The sequence below is a fragment of the Budorcas taxicolor genome, chromosome 12, assembly GCF_023091745.1.
Source record: "Budorcas taxicolor isolate Tak-1 chromosome 12, Takin1.1, whole genome shotgun sequence".
NCBI lineage: Eukaryota > Metazoa > Chordata > Mammalia > Artiodactyla > Bovidae > Budorcas > Budorcas taxicolor.
The window spans coordinates 50,344,849-50,361,762 of record NC_068921.1 but is presented as its reverse complement, the minus strand read 5'-3'; the positions used below and the strand labels follow the sequence as shown (position 1 = coordinate 50,361,762).

At 41.3% G+C, this 16,914-nt stretch overlaps 1 protein-coding gene across 1 annotated transcript in view; it reads left to right on the top strand.

Annotated features, from left to right (window-relative positions):
• Positions 1 to 16,914, top strand: part of TBC1D4 (TBC1 domain family member 4) — a 220,446-nt gene that overhangs the window by 128,401 nt on the left and 75,131 nt on the right. The window contains exons 2-4 of the mRNA XM_052650019.1: positions 3,423 to 4,010; positions 6,390 to 6,479; positions 10,088 to 10,192. Coding sequence (XP_052505979.1) covers positions 3,423 to 4,010; positions 6,390 to 6,479; positions 10,088 to 10,192 — 783 coding nt within the window. The remainder of the gene's footprint in view (positions 1 to 3,422; positions 4,011 to 6,389; positions 6,480 to 10,087; positions 10,193 to 16,914) is intronic.

Sequence of the window (16,914 nt, the reverse complement as noted above, 5' to 3'; positions counted from 1 at the left end):
TAATCTCTGTTTCCCAAAGGTAAAAATTACCAGAAAAGGTTTCCCCTGTCCCAAGTCCACATACTGAGGATCTACTTTATATTGAAACTTATTCTAGGCTATGGGGATACAAGGAACAATGTGGGAAAAAACCCCAGAAATCACCACCCTCCTAACGGCTTACATTCTAGCAAATCAATTACACAGAATGTTCAAAGGGGTAAGTGCTATAGAGAGTAATAAAATGCGGGAGAGGGGGTGGAATTCCAGGGGAATGCTGGCTGTCAGAGCATGTGTGTGTGTCTTTTGGGGTAGGGGACAGATGCTACCTCGAGGTGACACTAGAGATGGATTTAAAGGAGGTGAGGAGTGAACTGTCCAGTTATCTAGGGGAGGAGCTTGGAGTTCAGAGACCTTCAGGGAAGAGTGTGCCTGGCATGTCCAAACAGTAACCAGGAGGCCAGTGAGGGAGAGGGCTGGGAGGAGTAACGTCCGAGGAAATGGGTGAGGATGAAAAGATGAAATGCAAGTTGACCATCTAAAGGTCACACGGAGGATGTGTAGCCACAGTGCACATTTAATTTGTTTGTTTGTCATGTGCAGAGAGTGAGAGCCCTGTAGGACACTGTAAGGATTTTGTCTTTTACTCAAGAAATGGGGAGCTTGGAGGATTTGCAGATGAGCACCACGACAAGTTTAAAAAGGATTCTTTTTACTTTTGAGAGTACATTAAAGGGGGCAAGGGATACCAGTTAAAAGACTACTGCAGAAAACCAGATGGGAGATAATGGGTTGTATTCCATTTTATGTGAATGTACCACCTTTGGGCTTCCCTTGTGGCTCAGCTGGTAAAGAATCCACCTGCAATGTGGATTGACCTGGGTTCGATCCCTGGGTTGGGAAGATGCCCTGGAGAAGGGAAAGGCTACCTACTCCAGTATTCTGGCCTGGAGAATTCCATGTGTAGTGAGTTCATGGGGTCACAAAGAGTCTGACTGAGTGACTTTCAATTCACTTAGCTCAGTGATAAAGAATCGGCCTGTGAATACAGGAGATGCAGATTCAATCCTTGGGCTGGGAAGATCCTCTGGAGAAGGAAATGGCAACCCATCCCAGTATTCCTGCTTGAGAAGTCCCATGGACAGAGGAGCCTGGCGGGCTACAGTCGATGGGGTGGAAAAAAAGTCAGACATGACAGAGTGATTAAACAGCAACAGTACCACCTTTAGTTTATCTGTTCACTTTTTTCCTTTCAGTTTTATTGAGATATAATTGACATATAGCATTGTATTTAGGTCAAGGGGTACAACATAATGATTTGATACAGTATATACTGCAAAATGATTAACATAAGTTTAGTTAACACCACTCACCTCAAATGGTTACAGATCTTTTTTTCTTGTGAGAACTTTTCAGATCTACTCTCTTAGCAACTTTCAATATACAATATGGTATTATTAACTCTAGTCACCATGCTGTACATAATATGCCAAGAACTTACTTTTCTTGTAACTGGAAGTTTGTACTTTATATTTTCAACTTTCTATTGAGCTTTCTATTTGTTTTCATATCCCAAGATATTTTGTTCATCTTAGATTTTTTAAATCATAGCTATTTAAACAATATTTGATTGAGTGACTTAGCTTCTTGTTCAAGTCATATAGTTTATATATATATATATATACTTTATTTATTTATTTTTTTAAAGGCTACCCACTCTAGTATTCTTGGGCTTCCCTTGCGGCTCAGCTGGTAAAGAATCCGCCTGCAATGCAGGAGACCTGGGTTCGATCCCTGGGTTGGGCAGATCCCTTGGAGAAGGGAACAGCTACCCACTCCAGTATTCTGGCCTGGAGAATTCTATGGACTGCATAGTCCATGGGGTTGCAAAGAGTCAGACACAACTGAGCGACTTTCACTAGGTTAACTTAGGTTGTTTCCATGTCTTTACTATTGTGAATAATTCTGTGATGAACATGAAGGTGCAGGTATCTTTTTGAGAAAGTAATTTTGTTTCTTTTGAATAGATACACAGAAGTGGAATTGCTGGATCATATGATAGTTCCATTTTTAATATTTTAGGAATCTCTATACTGTTTTCCATCGTGACTGCACTGATTTACATTCCTACCAACAGTGCTCAAGCGTTTCCTTTTTTCCATGTACTCCCCAACGCTTGTTATCATTGATCTTTCTGGCAGTTATCTTTCTATCAGATAAAAGCTGATATTTTCTTGTGTTTTGCTTTACATTTCCTTAACAATTAGCGATCATTCACTTGTTGATGAATATTTGAGTCATTTTGATTTGGGGAATGTTGTGACAAAGGCGTCTGTTAATATTTGTGAACAAGGCTTTCTGTGAACATATATTTTCGGGGCTTTCACCTAAATTTCTAGGAGAGGAATGGCTGGGTTGTGAGATAGATCTGTTTAACTTCTAAACAACTGCCAAATTCCTGAGGTGCTTGTGCCATTTTACATTTCTGCACACAATTTATGGGCGTTCCAATTGCTCCATATTCTAGTCGGTACTTGGTCTTTTTGATTTTAGCCATTCTAATAGGTGTGTAAAAGATAGTATCTTTCTATGGTTTAAACGTGCATTTTCTCTGATGGCTAATGCTGGTGAGGGGTGTCTGTATTTTAATCTCTTCGTTCAGAAAGTAAATTTTAGTCTTATTGTTGGAACTTCCATTCCTTTCAGCTGAAGCTCATAATAACTTAATTAGTTTATCTCAGTGGTGGTTGGTACTTTAACCATGTTACACTTTATTTTTTAAATTTAATTTTAACCTTTTGCTCCTTTTTGTTGTTGTTCAGTCGCCAAGTAGTGTCTGACACTTTGCAAGCCCGTGCACTGCAGCATGCCAGGCCTGTCTGTCCCTCACCATCTCCTGGAGTTTGCCCAAGTTCATGTCCATTGAATCAGTGATAATAATACCTTTTAGAAGTGCTCAAAGGCTATATTGTGGTAATTTATTAAAGGTTGCAGCGGCTTGTGGAGTCTCATGGCTTTGTTTTGGGGGAATGAATACATTTAAAAGGGGAAATTATAATAGTGATAAAATTTTTCAGTCTCATCTTTATATCACTTAATCCGATAGTGTAATTTAAGTTTATGCTTTGTCTTGTGTACTTAGCTGATTAGTCATGACCGACTCTTTGTGACCCCATGAACTGTAGCCCATCAGGCTCCTTTCTCCATGGGGATTCTCCAGGCAAGAATACTGGAGTGGGTTGCCATTTCCTCCTCCAGGGGATCTTCCTACCCCAGGAATGGAACCCAGGTTCCCCCGCATTGCAGGCGGATTCTTTACTGACGGAGCCCCCAGGGAAGCCCATGCTTTATCTTATGTAGGGTATATTACTTTCAGTATTTTATCACTTACCATGAGAATGCATTCCTTGTGATAATAATAATTGTTCTGAATTATTTTCCAGGTTCCTGATGTTATCAGCAGCATAAGGCAGTTATCGAAAGCTGCCATGAAAGAGGATGCCAAACCCAGCAAAGACAACGAGGACGCCTTTTACAACTCTCAGAAGTTCGAGGTCCTGTACTGTGGCAGGGTGACCGTGACCCACAAGAAGGCGCCGTCCAGCCTCATCGACGACTGCATCGAGAAGTTCAGCCTGCACGAGCAGCAGCGCCTGCGGCTCCAGGGCGAGCCGCGCGCGGGGGACTCGGGCGAGGACCAGGCGGGATCCGAGGCTCGAACGCCGGCCTGCCCCGCCGACGTTCTGTCGGAAGAAGGGGCTGGCGTCGCCGACACCCACCCGGTCTTCCCTGCCGCGCCCAGCCAGCCTGGGCCATCCAGCTCGCGAGTCTGCTTCCCTGAGAGGATTTTGGAAGATTCGGGCTTCGATGAGCAGCAGGAGTTCCGGTCTCGGTGCAGCAGCGTCACGGGGGTCCTGCAAAGGAAAGTTCACGAGAACAGCCAGAAGCCGCAGCCACGGCGGAGGCACGCCAGCGCGCCCAGCCACGTGCAGCCCTCGGACTCGGAGAAGAACAGAACCATGCTGTTTCAGGTGCTGTCCTGGCCGGCGGCTCTCCCGGTGTTTCCCCCTCCTTTGCTATAGCCGGAAGCAGCCCAGCGGCCAGCTTCTCCGTGGTCCTCAATCTGGAACCATCCAACTTTTCTGTCATGTCCCCCAGGCAGCAGAGAACGCAGGTTGGAGAAAGAGCAAAGGACAGTAGTGAAGGGGTGAGAGGCAGACGGGGAATGTAAGAGAAAAGGGAGCAGGGCAGGGAGGGAAAGAGAGAAAAGCACTTGAAGGAGCATCAGGGAAAGTTGGTTGGGGAAATTAGCAGAGGTTACCCAGATGGCACTAGTGGTAAAAAAACAAAAAAAAACAACCCGCCTGCCAACGCAGGAGACCTAAGAGACGGGGTACCATCCCCGAGTGGGGAAGATCTCCTGGAGGAGCACATGGCAACCCACTCCGGGAGTTTTGCCTGGAGAATCCCATGGACAGAGGAGCCTGGCAGGCTACAGTCCATAGGGTCTCAGAGAGTTGGTAACTACTGAAGCAACTTAGCATGCATGGCATCTTAGCATCACCAGCGTTTGCCTTAGGTTGATTCTTCACTAGGGCCTCCCAGAGGGCTCAGTGGTAAAGAATCCTCCTGCCAGTGCAGAAAACACAGGAGATGCATGTTCAATCCTTGGGTGGGAAGATTCCCTGGAGTAGAAAATGGCAACCCACTCCACTATTCATGCCTGGAAATCCCATGGACAGAGGAGCCCAGCAGGCTACAGTCCATGGTGTGGCAAAGAGTTGGACATGACTCAGCACATACGTGATTCTTCAGTAAATGTTGCTATTTATTATTATTATTTTTTAATGACTGCAGAAAGTCAGAAGGGTTTGAAGATGTGAATCTGGGAGAGTGTGAATCTTCTTGAAGGAGAGAGAATTTTCTAGAGAGAAAAAAAGAAAAGTCCAGAGACTCATGGTTGTATCTTCAGATGAGGATATACCAATTTACTCTGTCATACAAAGGAGAGGTTTAGGAAACATCACAGGCCTGATAATTTATTGGATCAGTTGTTAAAATGATTGGGCGCAAGCTATATTGTAGGTGTAAAACACAATTCTTAATTCTAATGAGTAGTTTTTGAAGTTGTACAGGGTATAGAAAGTGTCCAGTTCCACTTGAAAGAACTGAATTCCTAACAATGCCCTGTAGAGGTTCTTTAATTAATCCTCAGCTTTGAGGATTAGAGTTTTCCTCAGATTTGAGTTTTCTTGAAAAAGGAGTGATGGTCCTTTTATCCCATTGCAAAGAGTCCTTAAGAAGGAAATCGCACTGTGTACCTTGGTAAATAGTCCCAGGATGTAATATTTGCTTTATCAGAAGTTCATGGTTGTTTTGTTCTGTTTTGTTCTTGATAACTTGAGGCATGTGATTAAAGTGTCTATAGTCTTTTCTTTGGTAATATATTAACGAGTTTCTTCTCTTTTTTTTAAGCTTTTTTTTAAAAATGTGAATGATTTTTAAAGTTTTAATTGAATTTGTTGCAGTATTCCTTCTGTTTTATGTTTTGGCTTTCTGACCGCAAGGCGTGTGGTATCTTAGTTCCCCAACCAGGAAGCAAACCAGCATCCTCTGCTTTAGAAGGTGAAGTCTTAACCATTGGACCACCAGGGAAGTCCCCTGAGTTTCCTCTCTTGATTTGTTCTTTTTCTTAGCTAGCCAGAGTCCATGTTGTTAATTTTTTCCTAAATGGTTGTTTATTTAAAAATTAAAAAAAATTATCTGCCCAATTGCAAGTATATCTTTCTGTTGATCCTTTGTGAGAAAGCAAATTTTAAATTATAATTAAATAATTGGTATTTTTAGAAAACATAAAGCAAGGAAAGTTTGCATATTTTTTGAAAAGACAATTTCTAATTTGGAAAAAAATGGTTTCTTTTAAATTAAGAGCAGCTTATTTCATAAATTCTAGATGAAAGGAAGAAATGTTTTCAGATGACTGATAACTGAGGTTGTAAATTTGATGGGGTTGGGTATTGACACTGTGTATTCCTATACAGTCCATGGTATTCTCCAGGCCAGAATCTTAGAGTGGGTAGCCTTTCCCTTCTGCAGGGGATCTTCCCAACCCAGGGATCCAACCCAGGTCTCCTGCATTGCAGGTGGATGCTTTACCAGCTGAGCCACAAGGGAAGCCCAAAAATACTGGAGTGGGTAGCCTGTCCCTTCTCCACTGGATCTTGCTGACACAGGAATCAAACTGGGGTCTCCTGCATTGTAGTTGGATTCTTTACCAGCTGAGCTACCAGGGAAGCCCATATATCTTGTATAGAGCATTTGAATCTGTATTATTGGTCAAGTATTTAATTGTAAACTAAGATATTAGGTTCTTGGTAAGTTGAAATTAATTGGAATGCTTTATTTTTAAGGTTGGACGGTTTGAGATTAACCTTATCAGTCCGGACACTAAATCAGTTGTGCTTGAGAAGAATTTTAAAGATATCTCTTCTTGTTCCCAGGTATGTATTGAAGTAGATTATAGTGTTTGAGGAAACCAGTTAAGGCTTGTTTCTCAATTAACCATAAAATAACTGGGATTGAATCCCTTCAAATGTTATTTATTTTTTGAAAACTTATTTATTTAGTTGGAAGCTAATTACTTTACAATAATGTGGTGGTTTTTGCCAAGTGGATTTATCTTCAGAGTGTTCATGTGTTTGGGTCCAGGTCTCTCAGTATCATAATATTTTGCGCTCACTGTCATCAGCCCTGTCTGCTCGTAGCATCTGTTCATCAAAGGGGTGAGTGGAGTTTTTGTGGTGGTGAGTTCTTTTGGAAATATCTTCTCAGTTTTCCTCAGAATATTGGGCAGTGGGTTTTGGCATCACTGAGTCATGTTTGCTCTTTATACCGTAATAGGTAATAAAAGGAGAACTAGTGCTTTCAAGTTTGTTGTTGTAAATGTTAAAGTTTGAAAAGAAGGTTTGTGTATGTATCGTTGGCCTTTTACTTGTTGTTAATTCTTATATTGTGTATATGAAAGTTTTAAAAATAATCAATACAATTATATGTGCTTGAGGTCGTATCAGGCATAAAGTAGTATTCTAAGTACCATAGTAATATAATAAGTTAGTACAGCTATCCAAAAGTTAGAGCTGCCTAACTATATGGCAAACCTAGGAAGATTTTTCTGAAGAGGTTGGAATGGAGGGAATATCTAAATCTGAATATGGAAAAGTTAAAAATGCAAGGATGCCTCTGAGGAGGTCCCTGGAATAGAGAAGCAATAACTTATTTCCTAATAGGTGTACCTTAGATGTACCTTCAGGGTCTTGGATCTTGCCAAGGCCCTTTCCTGTGTTTTAATGTTGAAAGGCTGCTTATTAAAAAAATTTTTTTTTGAATTTTGGAGTTAGCACTGCCATAGGTAGGATGTTCAGATATTCTTCTGTTGGAAAATGACAACCTTTTGTACATCTTGTTAATTACTCTCCTCAGACTCAGCTAATGTAGTTTCACTTCTAGCGTTTTATTTTAATATTTGTGCTGTTATACGGAAACCTAAAATTATGTTCTGAAGATAAAAGCTTTCTACTCTAATAATTGAGAAAGGCAGCATCTGACTCGGTGAATATATTAAAAATTTCTAAATTCCTATTTAAGGGACCAAAAACTTGGTAGAAAGATGATTCACTTTAACTGAAAAATGGTATTTACTAAGCTGGGATTGGGGGCAGGAGGAGAATGGGATGACAAAGGATGAGATGGCTGGATGGCATCACTGACTTGATGGATGTGAGTCTGAGTGAACTCCGGGAGTTGGTGATGAACAGGGAGGCCTGGTGTGCCGCGATTAATGGAGTCGCAAAGAGTCGGACACGACTGAGTGACTGAACTGAACTGAACTGAAGCATTCTTGTAACGACATGTTTCCTTGGGGTCTTTGCATGATCATGAGGTCTGTGAGGGTGGGTGTCTTATGCTGTAGAGCATCAGAGAATAGGATGTGTTAAGACAGAGCTTAATGCTTAGGTGTTCAATAAATGTTGAATGAATATTTCTGTGTATTGGGCCTTATGTCCAGTGTTGAGGAGAGAGTTGTGTGGAAAGCTGTGTGTTTCCTGTTTCCCAGAGCAAGAGTGGCCATTGGAAAAGGCTGTGCCTCTCTCTAGCCCCACCCCAAGTCTTGCAGGAAGAAAACTAGCAATGCTCATTGAACATTTAAGGGAAAAAAAAATTGAAAAAGAAGGAAAAAAGAAGCAGCCAAACCAAATATATAAACTGGCAGTTCAAACAAGATTTTTCCTTTTCCTTTCTTTTTTTTAAAAGCAAGCTTTGTAGTGACATTAAGAATTAAGAAAAAGAATTGACTGAAATATGAGGAAGTTTTGTGTAAAGGCCTTTGATCAGAATAATTGTCAGGTTAATCTCTGCCACTCACTGTGTGGCCAACTCCTATTGCTTTTCCACAGAATTGCACTGATAGAGGGTGGCTGCATTTGGGAACAGGCATACTTTTAAACACACGACATGATGTGACTCTTTGCGACCCCATGAACTGTAGCCCATCAGGCTCCTCACATGTACCTCTACGTATGTTTCTTTCTTCAAAATCAGTAGGACTGGATTTTTGGCAAGCATGAGGAGTAAGGGAGTGGTTTTCTTTACTGGAACATTGCCATTGCCTGAAAACTTCGTGAGCTGGTGAGGTACTATGCATTTTTCCCATTTAATGCCAAGTTAGTCAAAGATTTTTTTTTTAAGATGATGCTATTTCTCCATTTTATTTTATTTACTTATTTGTATTTGGCCGCACTTTGCAGGCATGTGGGATCTTAGTTCCCCAATCAGGGATTGAACTCATGCCCCATTCAGTAGAAGCACAGATTCTTAACCTGGATCTCCTGGGAAGTCCCAAGTCAAAGAAATTCTATAATCATGAATGAGTTGTATCAGATGGAATTTACTTTCACCTCATGGACTGTATAACTTAATTCCTCCTATTAACTTTTTCTTTTTATAGAGTTGATTTCTTTTTTCCATATCCGTTGGATAGGTGAAGCTTATTAATATATGAATTGTGGTTACTGTTTATCAAACATGCAAGGAACTAAGATATTTCTTAGTTCTGAATCTCAAAAATTTTGGGGAATAGGTGCCGTGACTACTATTTTATAACGAGAAGTGGAACTTCCGAGATACTTTTTATCAACACATCGCAATATCTTATACCTAGTAAATTGCTTGAGCCAAGGTGGAAGCACAAATCTGACCCCAAAGCCTGTTTCCTTTTCCCTGGAATTTAAGTGATTGCAGGACAACTTTAAATTTTTGGTTTTCCTGACTTTTCAAAGTACCGTGCTTTCTGTTAAAGTACCAAGGTGCTCAGTTCAGTTCAGTTCAGTTGCTCAGCCGTGTCCAACTCTTTGCGACCCCACGGACTGCAGCACGCCAGGACACAAGGTACTACTGGCTGCTAATTGGTGTGTATGTATTCAGGCTGATTGAAGTTCTCAAATGATTCAGAATTTTTTATAAAGTGTAGCTGAGGTTATTTAGTCTGTGTTCAGAAAGTACAGATTTGTGAATTTGAATCATTGACATCTGCAGTAATTTCTTTAATGTATTCATCTTCTAACAGTTGTGACTCCTTGAATGTCTATAAATAGATAAATGTTCTAGTACTTCTAATGCATACTTTAAGGAATTGCATGCCATTTCAGTAGAGCATTGTCAGTTTTATGATTCTTAATCTCAAGTAAATAAGAACAGGGTTTATGATGAATCATCAGACTGCTTGCTCAGTGACGACCAATAAATTGAAAACTCTGGTACTGCCAAACACTGGATGGTGGTTTTATTACAAGAGACAATGGATCGTGCCATCCTGTTTTTCCTTCTGTGGCCCCGAGTTACAGAGTGTTTGCCAGAAACAAAGCAATCTGAGCTGGTTTCACCCTTTATTTTATGTATCAAAAGTCTGCCATATAAGTTTGCTCTGACATTATGTCCCCTATCACAGTGCTGTGAAGGAGAAATTCATGAAAGTATGAAAGCACAGAACTGTTTCCATAGTGTTGGTTAAATGGACATAATCTTATAAACTCCCCACTTCTTCCCTCTCTAGGGTATAAAGCATGTTGATCACTTCGGCTTCATTTGTCGGGAGTCCTCGGAGCCTGGACTGAGCCAGTATATCTGCTATGTGTTCCAGTGTGCCAGTGAATCTCTGGTAAGTGGGGTGACTGCTGTCCACAGGCTCCTCCCCAAACCTGTGACTCCTGGGAGACTTGTCTCTGACAGACCCAAGCCTCACAGAATGGCCATCAGTGGAAAAAAGAGGAGGGCAATCGGAGATGAGTTTCTGCTCTTTGAGGCAGAACCACAATTGAAAAACAAAGCCACATATATATGGAATTTAGAAAGATGGTAATGATAACCCTATATGCAAGACAGCAAAAGAGACACAGATGTATAGAACGGACTTTTGGACTCTGTGGGAGAGGGAGAGGGTGGGATGATTTGGGAGAATAGCATTGAAACATGTATACTATCATGTAAGAAACAAATCGCCAGTCTATGTTCGATACAGGATATAGGATGCTTGGGGCTGGTGCACAGGGATGATCCAGAGAAATGATATGGGGTGGGAGGTGGGAGGGGGGTTCAGGATTGGGAACTCATGTACACCCGTGGCGGATTCATGTCAATGTATGGCAAAACCAATACAGTATTGTAAAGCAAAATAAAGTAAAAATTAAAATAAAAAAAAAAAAGAAAAACAAAGCCAGATTATCTTGGCAATTTTTCAGCCTAGATAATTTTCTTGAGTTTAACAAATCCAGAAATATTACTGGGAGTATTTTTCAAAGGTGGTGGTTCTTGTTGTTCAGTCGCTAAGTCGTGTCCGACTCTTTGAGACCCTATTGACTGCAGCATGCCAGGCCTCCCTGTCCCTCACCATCTCCCGGAGTTTGCCCAAGTTCATGTCCATTGAATCGATGATGCCATCCAGTCATCTCATCCTCTGCCACCCTCTTCTCCTTTTGCCTTTCCCAGCATCAGAGTCTTTTCCAATGAGTTGGCTGTTTTTTTAAAAGGTAGGAAAAGCCTGATCATGGAAGCAGAGTGGTTACTTTTTCCATTGCTCATGTAAGAAGATAAAGAAGACCTTTTATTCTCTCAGTGGCTCTAACATCTCACAGTAGATAATGCTTATTTCAACAGGGTAGACAGCGATTTTGTTTTTTTCTCTGTATTTCATCAGCTCCTGTCCTCATTTTAAAAACACTTTCTTTATGGTCTTTTTTTAGCCTTGATTTTCTTTCTTTGAAATTTGGAAGCTAATTTTTCTCTCCGGCATTCTCACTCCCTCTTTAATGGGAACAGTTAGAATGTTCGAAGAAATCTGTAAGACGAAGTTGGAAATGGTTCTGAGTGACTAAAAATATGTCAGTATTTTCCCCTAAATTTTTTTTTACGTATTCTTCCACTTGAGTTACCTCTCCTAACCATTTTAGCACAAATCTTCAGATGTATACATGACCATTCTTGGGAGCACAGCATTTATTAGATGTACATCTTCCCCCTCGATTTTCCCCAGGGAAATATCACCACTTAGAACAAAGTAAGCCAGGCTGCCTTCTCTGCAACTCCTTAATGCATGTTGCCATCCCTCTTTGCTAACTCATTTGTAAAACTTTTTGTTTTGTATTGGGATATAGCTGATTAACAACGTTGTGATAGCTTCAGGCGAACAGCGAAGGGACCCAGCTATACATATATGTGTATCCATGCTCTCCCAAACTCCTCTCCCATCCAGGCTGCCATATAACATTGAGCAGAGTTCCCTGTGCTATACAATAGGACCTTGTTGGTCATCCATTTTAAATCCTCTCTAGTAACTCTTGCCTTCCATGTTCCCAGCGTGGACACTGAGTTGAGGAATAATGAAGAAATGGAGATGAATTGGTGCTAAGACACTTTCTGACTAGGGAATGTAGCATTCACCAGTTTTTACCCAAGAGGGATCCTTTTAAAGTTTTGTTCTCACTTTAGGCAGTTAGCCATACCAATGAAAACCACATGTTGATAGCCAAGTGGCCACTGTATTATATAGGTTTAGTTTAGGGCTTGGGATAGAAATTAAGGAGTTATTGTGTAAAGAATGATTGAAGGTGTGGGGGTTGATGAGTATGCAGGAGGAAGAAAAAGAGAGAAGGCGAAAGAGAGCCAAGGACACAATCCTGGAAAATGCCAACTGAATAAGACTTAGGTAGGAAATGAGAAGGTGGGGTAATCTTGCCCCTTTCCCCCCCCATCCACTGCCCCACTTGCCCCTCTTCCTTCCTTCCTCAGTCCCTCCTCCTAAGACTGATTCTTCCTCCATTGCAGAGCCTTGCTCTCCTACCCTTCCAAAACCTGTCATGTTTTGACTGTTCCATTTACACAACTTCCATATTTAGGAATCATAATGCATCCTTTTGAGCCATCTGTATCCACCTGTTTACAAAATCCTGCAAACCAGCAGTCCCCAACCTTTTTGGCACCAGGCACTGGTTTCATGGGAGACAGTTGTTCATGGATGGGGGCTGGGATTGGTTTTGGGATAATTCTTTAAGGACTTTGTAACTGGGAGATATATGTATAATTATGACTGTTTTTCATTGTTGCATAGCAGAAACCAACACAACATTGTAAAGCAATTTTCGTCCAACTAAAGAAAAGGAAGGAGCATGCAGTCTAGATCCCTCATGTGTAGTTCACAGTAGGGTTTGTGCTCCTGTGAGAATCTAATGCCACGCTGATCTGACAGGAGGCAGAGCTCAGGCGGTAATGCGAGTGATGGGGAGCAGCTGTAAATACAGATGAAGTTTCGTTCACTTGCCCACCATCCACCTGCTGCTGTGAGGCCCAGTTCCTACCAGGCCATGGACTGGTATCCGTCTGTGGTCCCACAGTTGGGGACCCTTGCTGTAAACTCAAAGGTAGAGTGTCCCTTATGTCCATCTTGCTTTCCTTTTTCTCTCTCTCTGGTATCTAAGTCTGGGCCTTCTTTAGAAAGACAATTGCCTTCGTGTCCTAACTAGTCTTCCTGCCACTGGTTTAATCTGTCATCTGTCTATATCCTACCTTACGTTGTAGTTTTTTCTCACAAAATTTTCTCACTAAGGACCAGTTTATGCCTCCTTATTAAGAGACAAAATCTACATGGTCTAGCATGGCAGAAGGGCCTACCTCACACTTCTCCAGTCCCCCTGAAAGCTCTCCCTCTCACTGCTGTGTCCTCCCACGTGCTGTCCTCTGCACTCAGCTGTCTCTAGGCCAGACTCCAGAGGCTGCTGTGACAACTGATGTGTGGTTGCGTTTATCTGGCTTGCTACTGAAGCCACAAATGGTTCATGCACAGGACACATAAGATCAAGGAGATACGTGGGTGGTGCAGCTCACAGAAATGCTGCTGAAATTCTGAGCCAACTATTGGCTACGTGGAGTGAGGGGTCTGCCTGTGAGAGGAGGGCAGAGCCAGGGCTCAGTGCTTTCATACCATCGGGTGGGGAATGCGACTGTGCCAGCCTTGAGGGTCCACCCCGCTACTATACAAGGAGACTGTGTATGTTCTTTCCGTATCCATTTTCACATTCTTTTCTCGCCTGCTTCACTGGATGGGAAGCAGGCCTCCTTTGCTCAGCTCTGACTTGAATTCCTTTCCCCTTCTTTTCTACTGTGTACTTTTTAGGACTCTGTTTAAAGATAAACTCCAGTACCCCTTTTCTGACACCGTTTACCAGGAATTGACCCCTTTCCTTGCTTTGTTGTCAGTGCTCTTGCTGTGCTTTGTTCATAGATCTCTAACAGTTGCTGCAAATCCATTATCTTGTGTGTTTGTTCGCATATCTTTCCACCCCACTGGATGGTGAATCCTACAAGGTTAGGCTGTCCTTACTGTTGTATCCCCCAGTAGTTTCTAGAAGAGCAGGGGTTGGTAAGTGTATTTTTCAGTGATAGAGTGTGTTACTCTTAACTTCAGGTAATCTTTTTATAGGTGCTGGTTAATCTCTGATGAGGGCTTCCCTGGTGGCTCAGATGGTAAAGAATCTGCCTGCAATGCAGGAGACCCAGGTTTGATCCCTGGGTTGGGAAGATCCCCTGGAGGACGGCATGGCAACACACTCCAGTATTCTTGCCTAGAGAATTCCATGGACAGAGGAGCCTCCTAGGCTACAGTCTATGGGGTCGCAAAGAGTTGGACACAACTGAGTGACTAACAAAAAGAACAACAACAAATTTCTGATTACTAGATAACCTCCACCAAGAGGAAAACTGTAAAACCTTCTGATTTCTAACCTCATTTACAAGTTTTGTTTTGTTTGTATTTTTTAGTATTTTTATTTTCCCCTCATGTACACAGGATGAGTTTTCAGAACAGGGAGTCAGAGCTGAAAGTCTAGGAACATGCTGCAGTTTTCCATCTTGAGAAGTTCTGTGGCTCAGGCAACAGCCAAGACTGGCTGAGAATGTCTTCATGTTACATTGAAGTTGCATCAGACTATTAGTGCTGGCATCATTATTCTTAAGAAGGGGCCTATGCTGGAATCTTTGAAATCCTGTTCACTCTTTTTTATCAGTAACCATCTTCACTGAATGGTGAGGCATCAGAATTGCAAGCTACAGGAAAAATTAAATATAAATTTCCTGTATAAAGGAGGATGGTTCCAGCAGCTGACATATAGAATAGAACAGTCAAATATTATATAGGTCTAAGCAGTGTTATGATTGATGTGGCTTGGTAGTTGTGAAAGACAAAATATTGCAAAACTCTACATGCTGACTTATCTACTCTGAGCACAGAGAATATGCAACTAGCTTTTTCTCTTGTTTCTTTGTAGAGATTGTTATGAATTGATAAATAGTACAATAAGTCCCACACGTACGAGTTTCATTTTGAGAATGTGTTTGTAAGTCCAATTTGTTCCTAAGTCCCGCAAAGTTAACCTATGTACCCAGCTAGCACAATCAGCTATATAGTACTGTACTGTGATAGGTTTCTAATACGTTTCACACAAATAATACGTAAAAAACAGACAAAAACAATAAAGAAAACACTTTTTATCTTACAGTGCAGTACCTTGAAAAGTATAGTAGTACAGTACAACAACTGGGACATGGGGGCTGGCATCTAGTGGACAAGCAAGAAGAGTTACTGACTGGAGGAGGGAGAGAAGGTGGGAGATGGTAGAGCTGAAGGGTCATCAACAATAGGAGATGGAGGGCAATCTCAAATTTCACTCATGCCTTATGCTGATGGCACAGGTTCTGCTTCCTTGCTGGATTCAATTCCATCTACCCTCTTGAAAAAACAATCCAGTGGTGTCCAGGTATTAGCTCTTTTTTTTCTCACCATAGATAACACAGTAACACTAGATTGCATCCTGAACGGCTGCTGCAATCTTTGTGTACCGGTCTATGTTTGAGTGCTGGGTCTCAAAAACTAACAGTGCCTGCTCAGATAAAGAAACTATCCTTGCCATTTCCTGTGTCATGAATCTCTTTGGTTCTTCAGTGACTTCTTCTTCCTTTCGTCTTTGTCTTTTTTCTGGGCCTCCAGTTCTATCAGGTCTTCATTCGTAAGCTCCTCCTGTTGCTCACAACAGTACTGTGCAGTAAAGTACACAAAAGCACAACCACTTGTAGAGGATGGACGCATGTGACAATGTACACCAGGCATGTGTGCTAACTTAACGTGATTTGACATGTGAACGCACGTTCATGTCTTTGAAAGTTCCCAACTTGAAGGGTTCCTGTATAGGGGACTTACTGTGTAGAGTTCAGATGGGCCCTGGAGGGTTACTCAGGAAGTTTAGATGCTCAGTGCTCCTCCCTCCCTCCTTCCCTCGCTTCCTCCTTCCCTCTCTTCCTTCTTTTGTAAAATAACGCAAAACAGGTGGCTAAATCTTGTTTAACCACATTTGAGATTTCTGGAAAATATAATTTCTGCTTTCTCCAAAAGTGGTTTAAAAGGTATGAAAAAAATGGAAGTGACTACTGTTCGTAGACAGAAAAAGTAGAACTCCTCAGATCCACAGATCCACATAGTAGTATCCAGGGAAAGTAAAACTAGTAAAACAAAGCAACACCCCCCCCCCCAAAAAAAATCCACATTACCAAGACCCAGGCTTTGTGTGGGGTTAAGAGTGTAGATTTTCCCAGAGAATTAGGCTAGATAATCTTGTGAAGTCCTTATATATTCTGTGATTCTCATTCTTAAATGCCATACAGAACTTAAGCTTGGTAGGGAAATGTTTATGAGCACTATTTTCATTATGGAATTTCCCCTTAATATCATAAATTAGCTTTCTTTGTTCCATCACATAATTTTCTCTGGAAATTTAATATTCCCTGATGGTCACACTAAGAATACTTTCTTTTTGTTCCATATGGTTGATTTCTCTTTACTCATTCCTTTAGTGTTAAACTTTTAACATTTCCTAGGATTTTTTTGTTGTTGCTGAATCTAAACTAAAACAATAAAGTTATTCACAGTGCTAGTTTAATTTCCCGGAGTTTGAGCAAACTCAGGGAGTTGGTGATGGACAGGGAAACGTGACCTACTGCAGTCCGTGGGCTCTCAAAGAGTTTGACACGACTGAGCGACTGAACTGAATTTAACTTCATAGTACTAATTTAACTTTTAGTTGCTCTGATACCATCATAGAATTTATAAACCATCTATAAAATGGTAGATTAAAACAAAGTAAAACACTGAAAATTTTACAAGTAAAATTTTAGTAATATTAATGGCTGGGAGAAATCAGTAGCCACATTTCAGTCACCATTGAAATGATCTCGTTTCATCTAGAAATGGATTAAAAAATCATGAAAGTTCAGTATTTCCATTGGAGGCCTTTTACATTATTACTAAATACTAAATAATAAGTCTACCTGAAAGTTAAA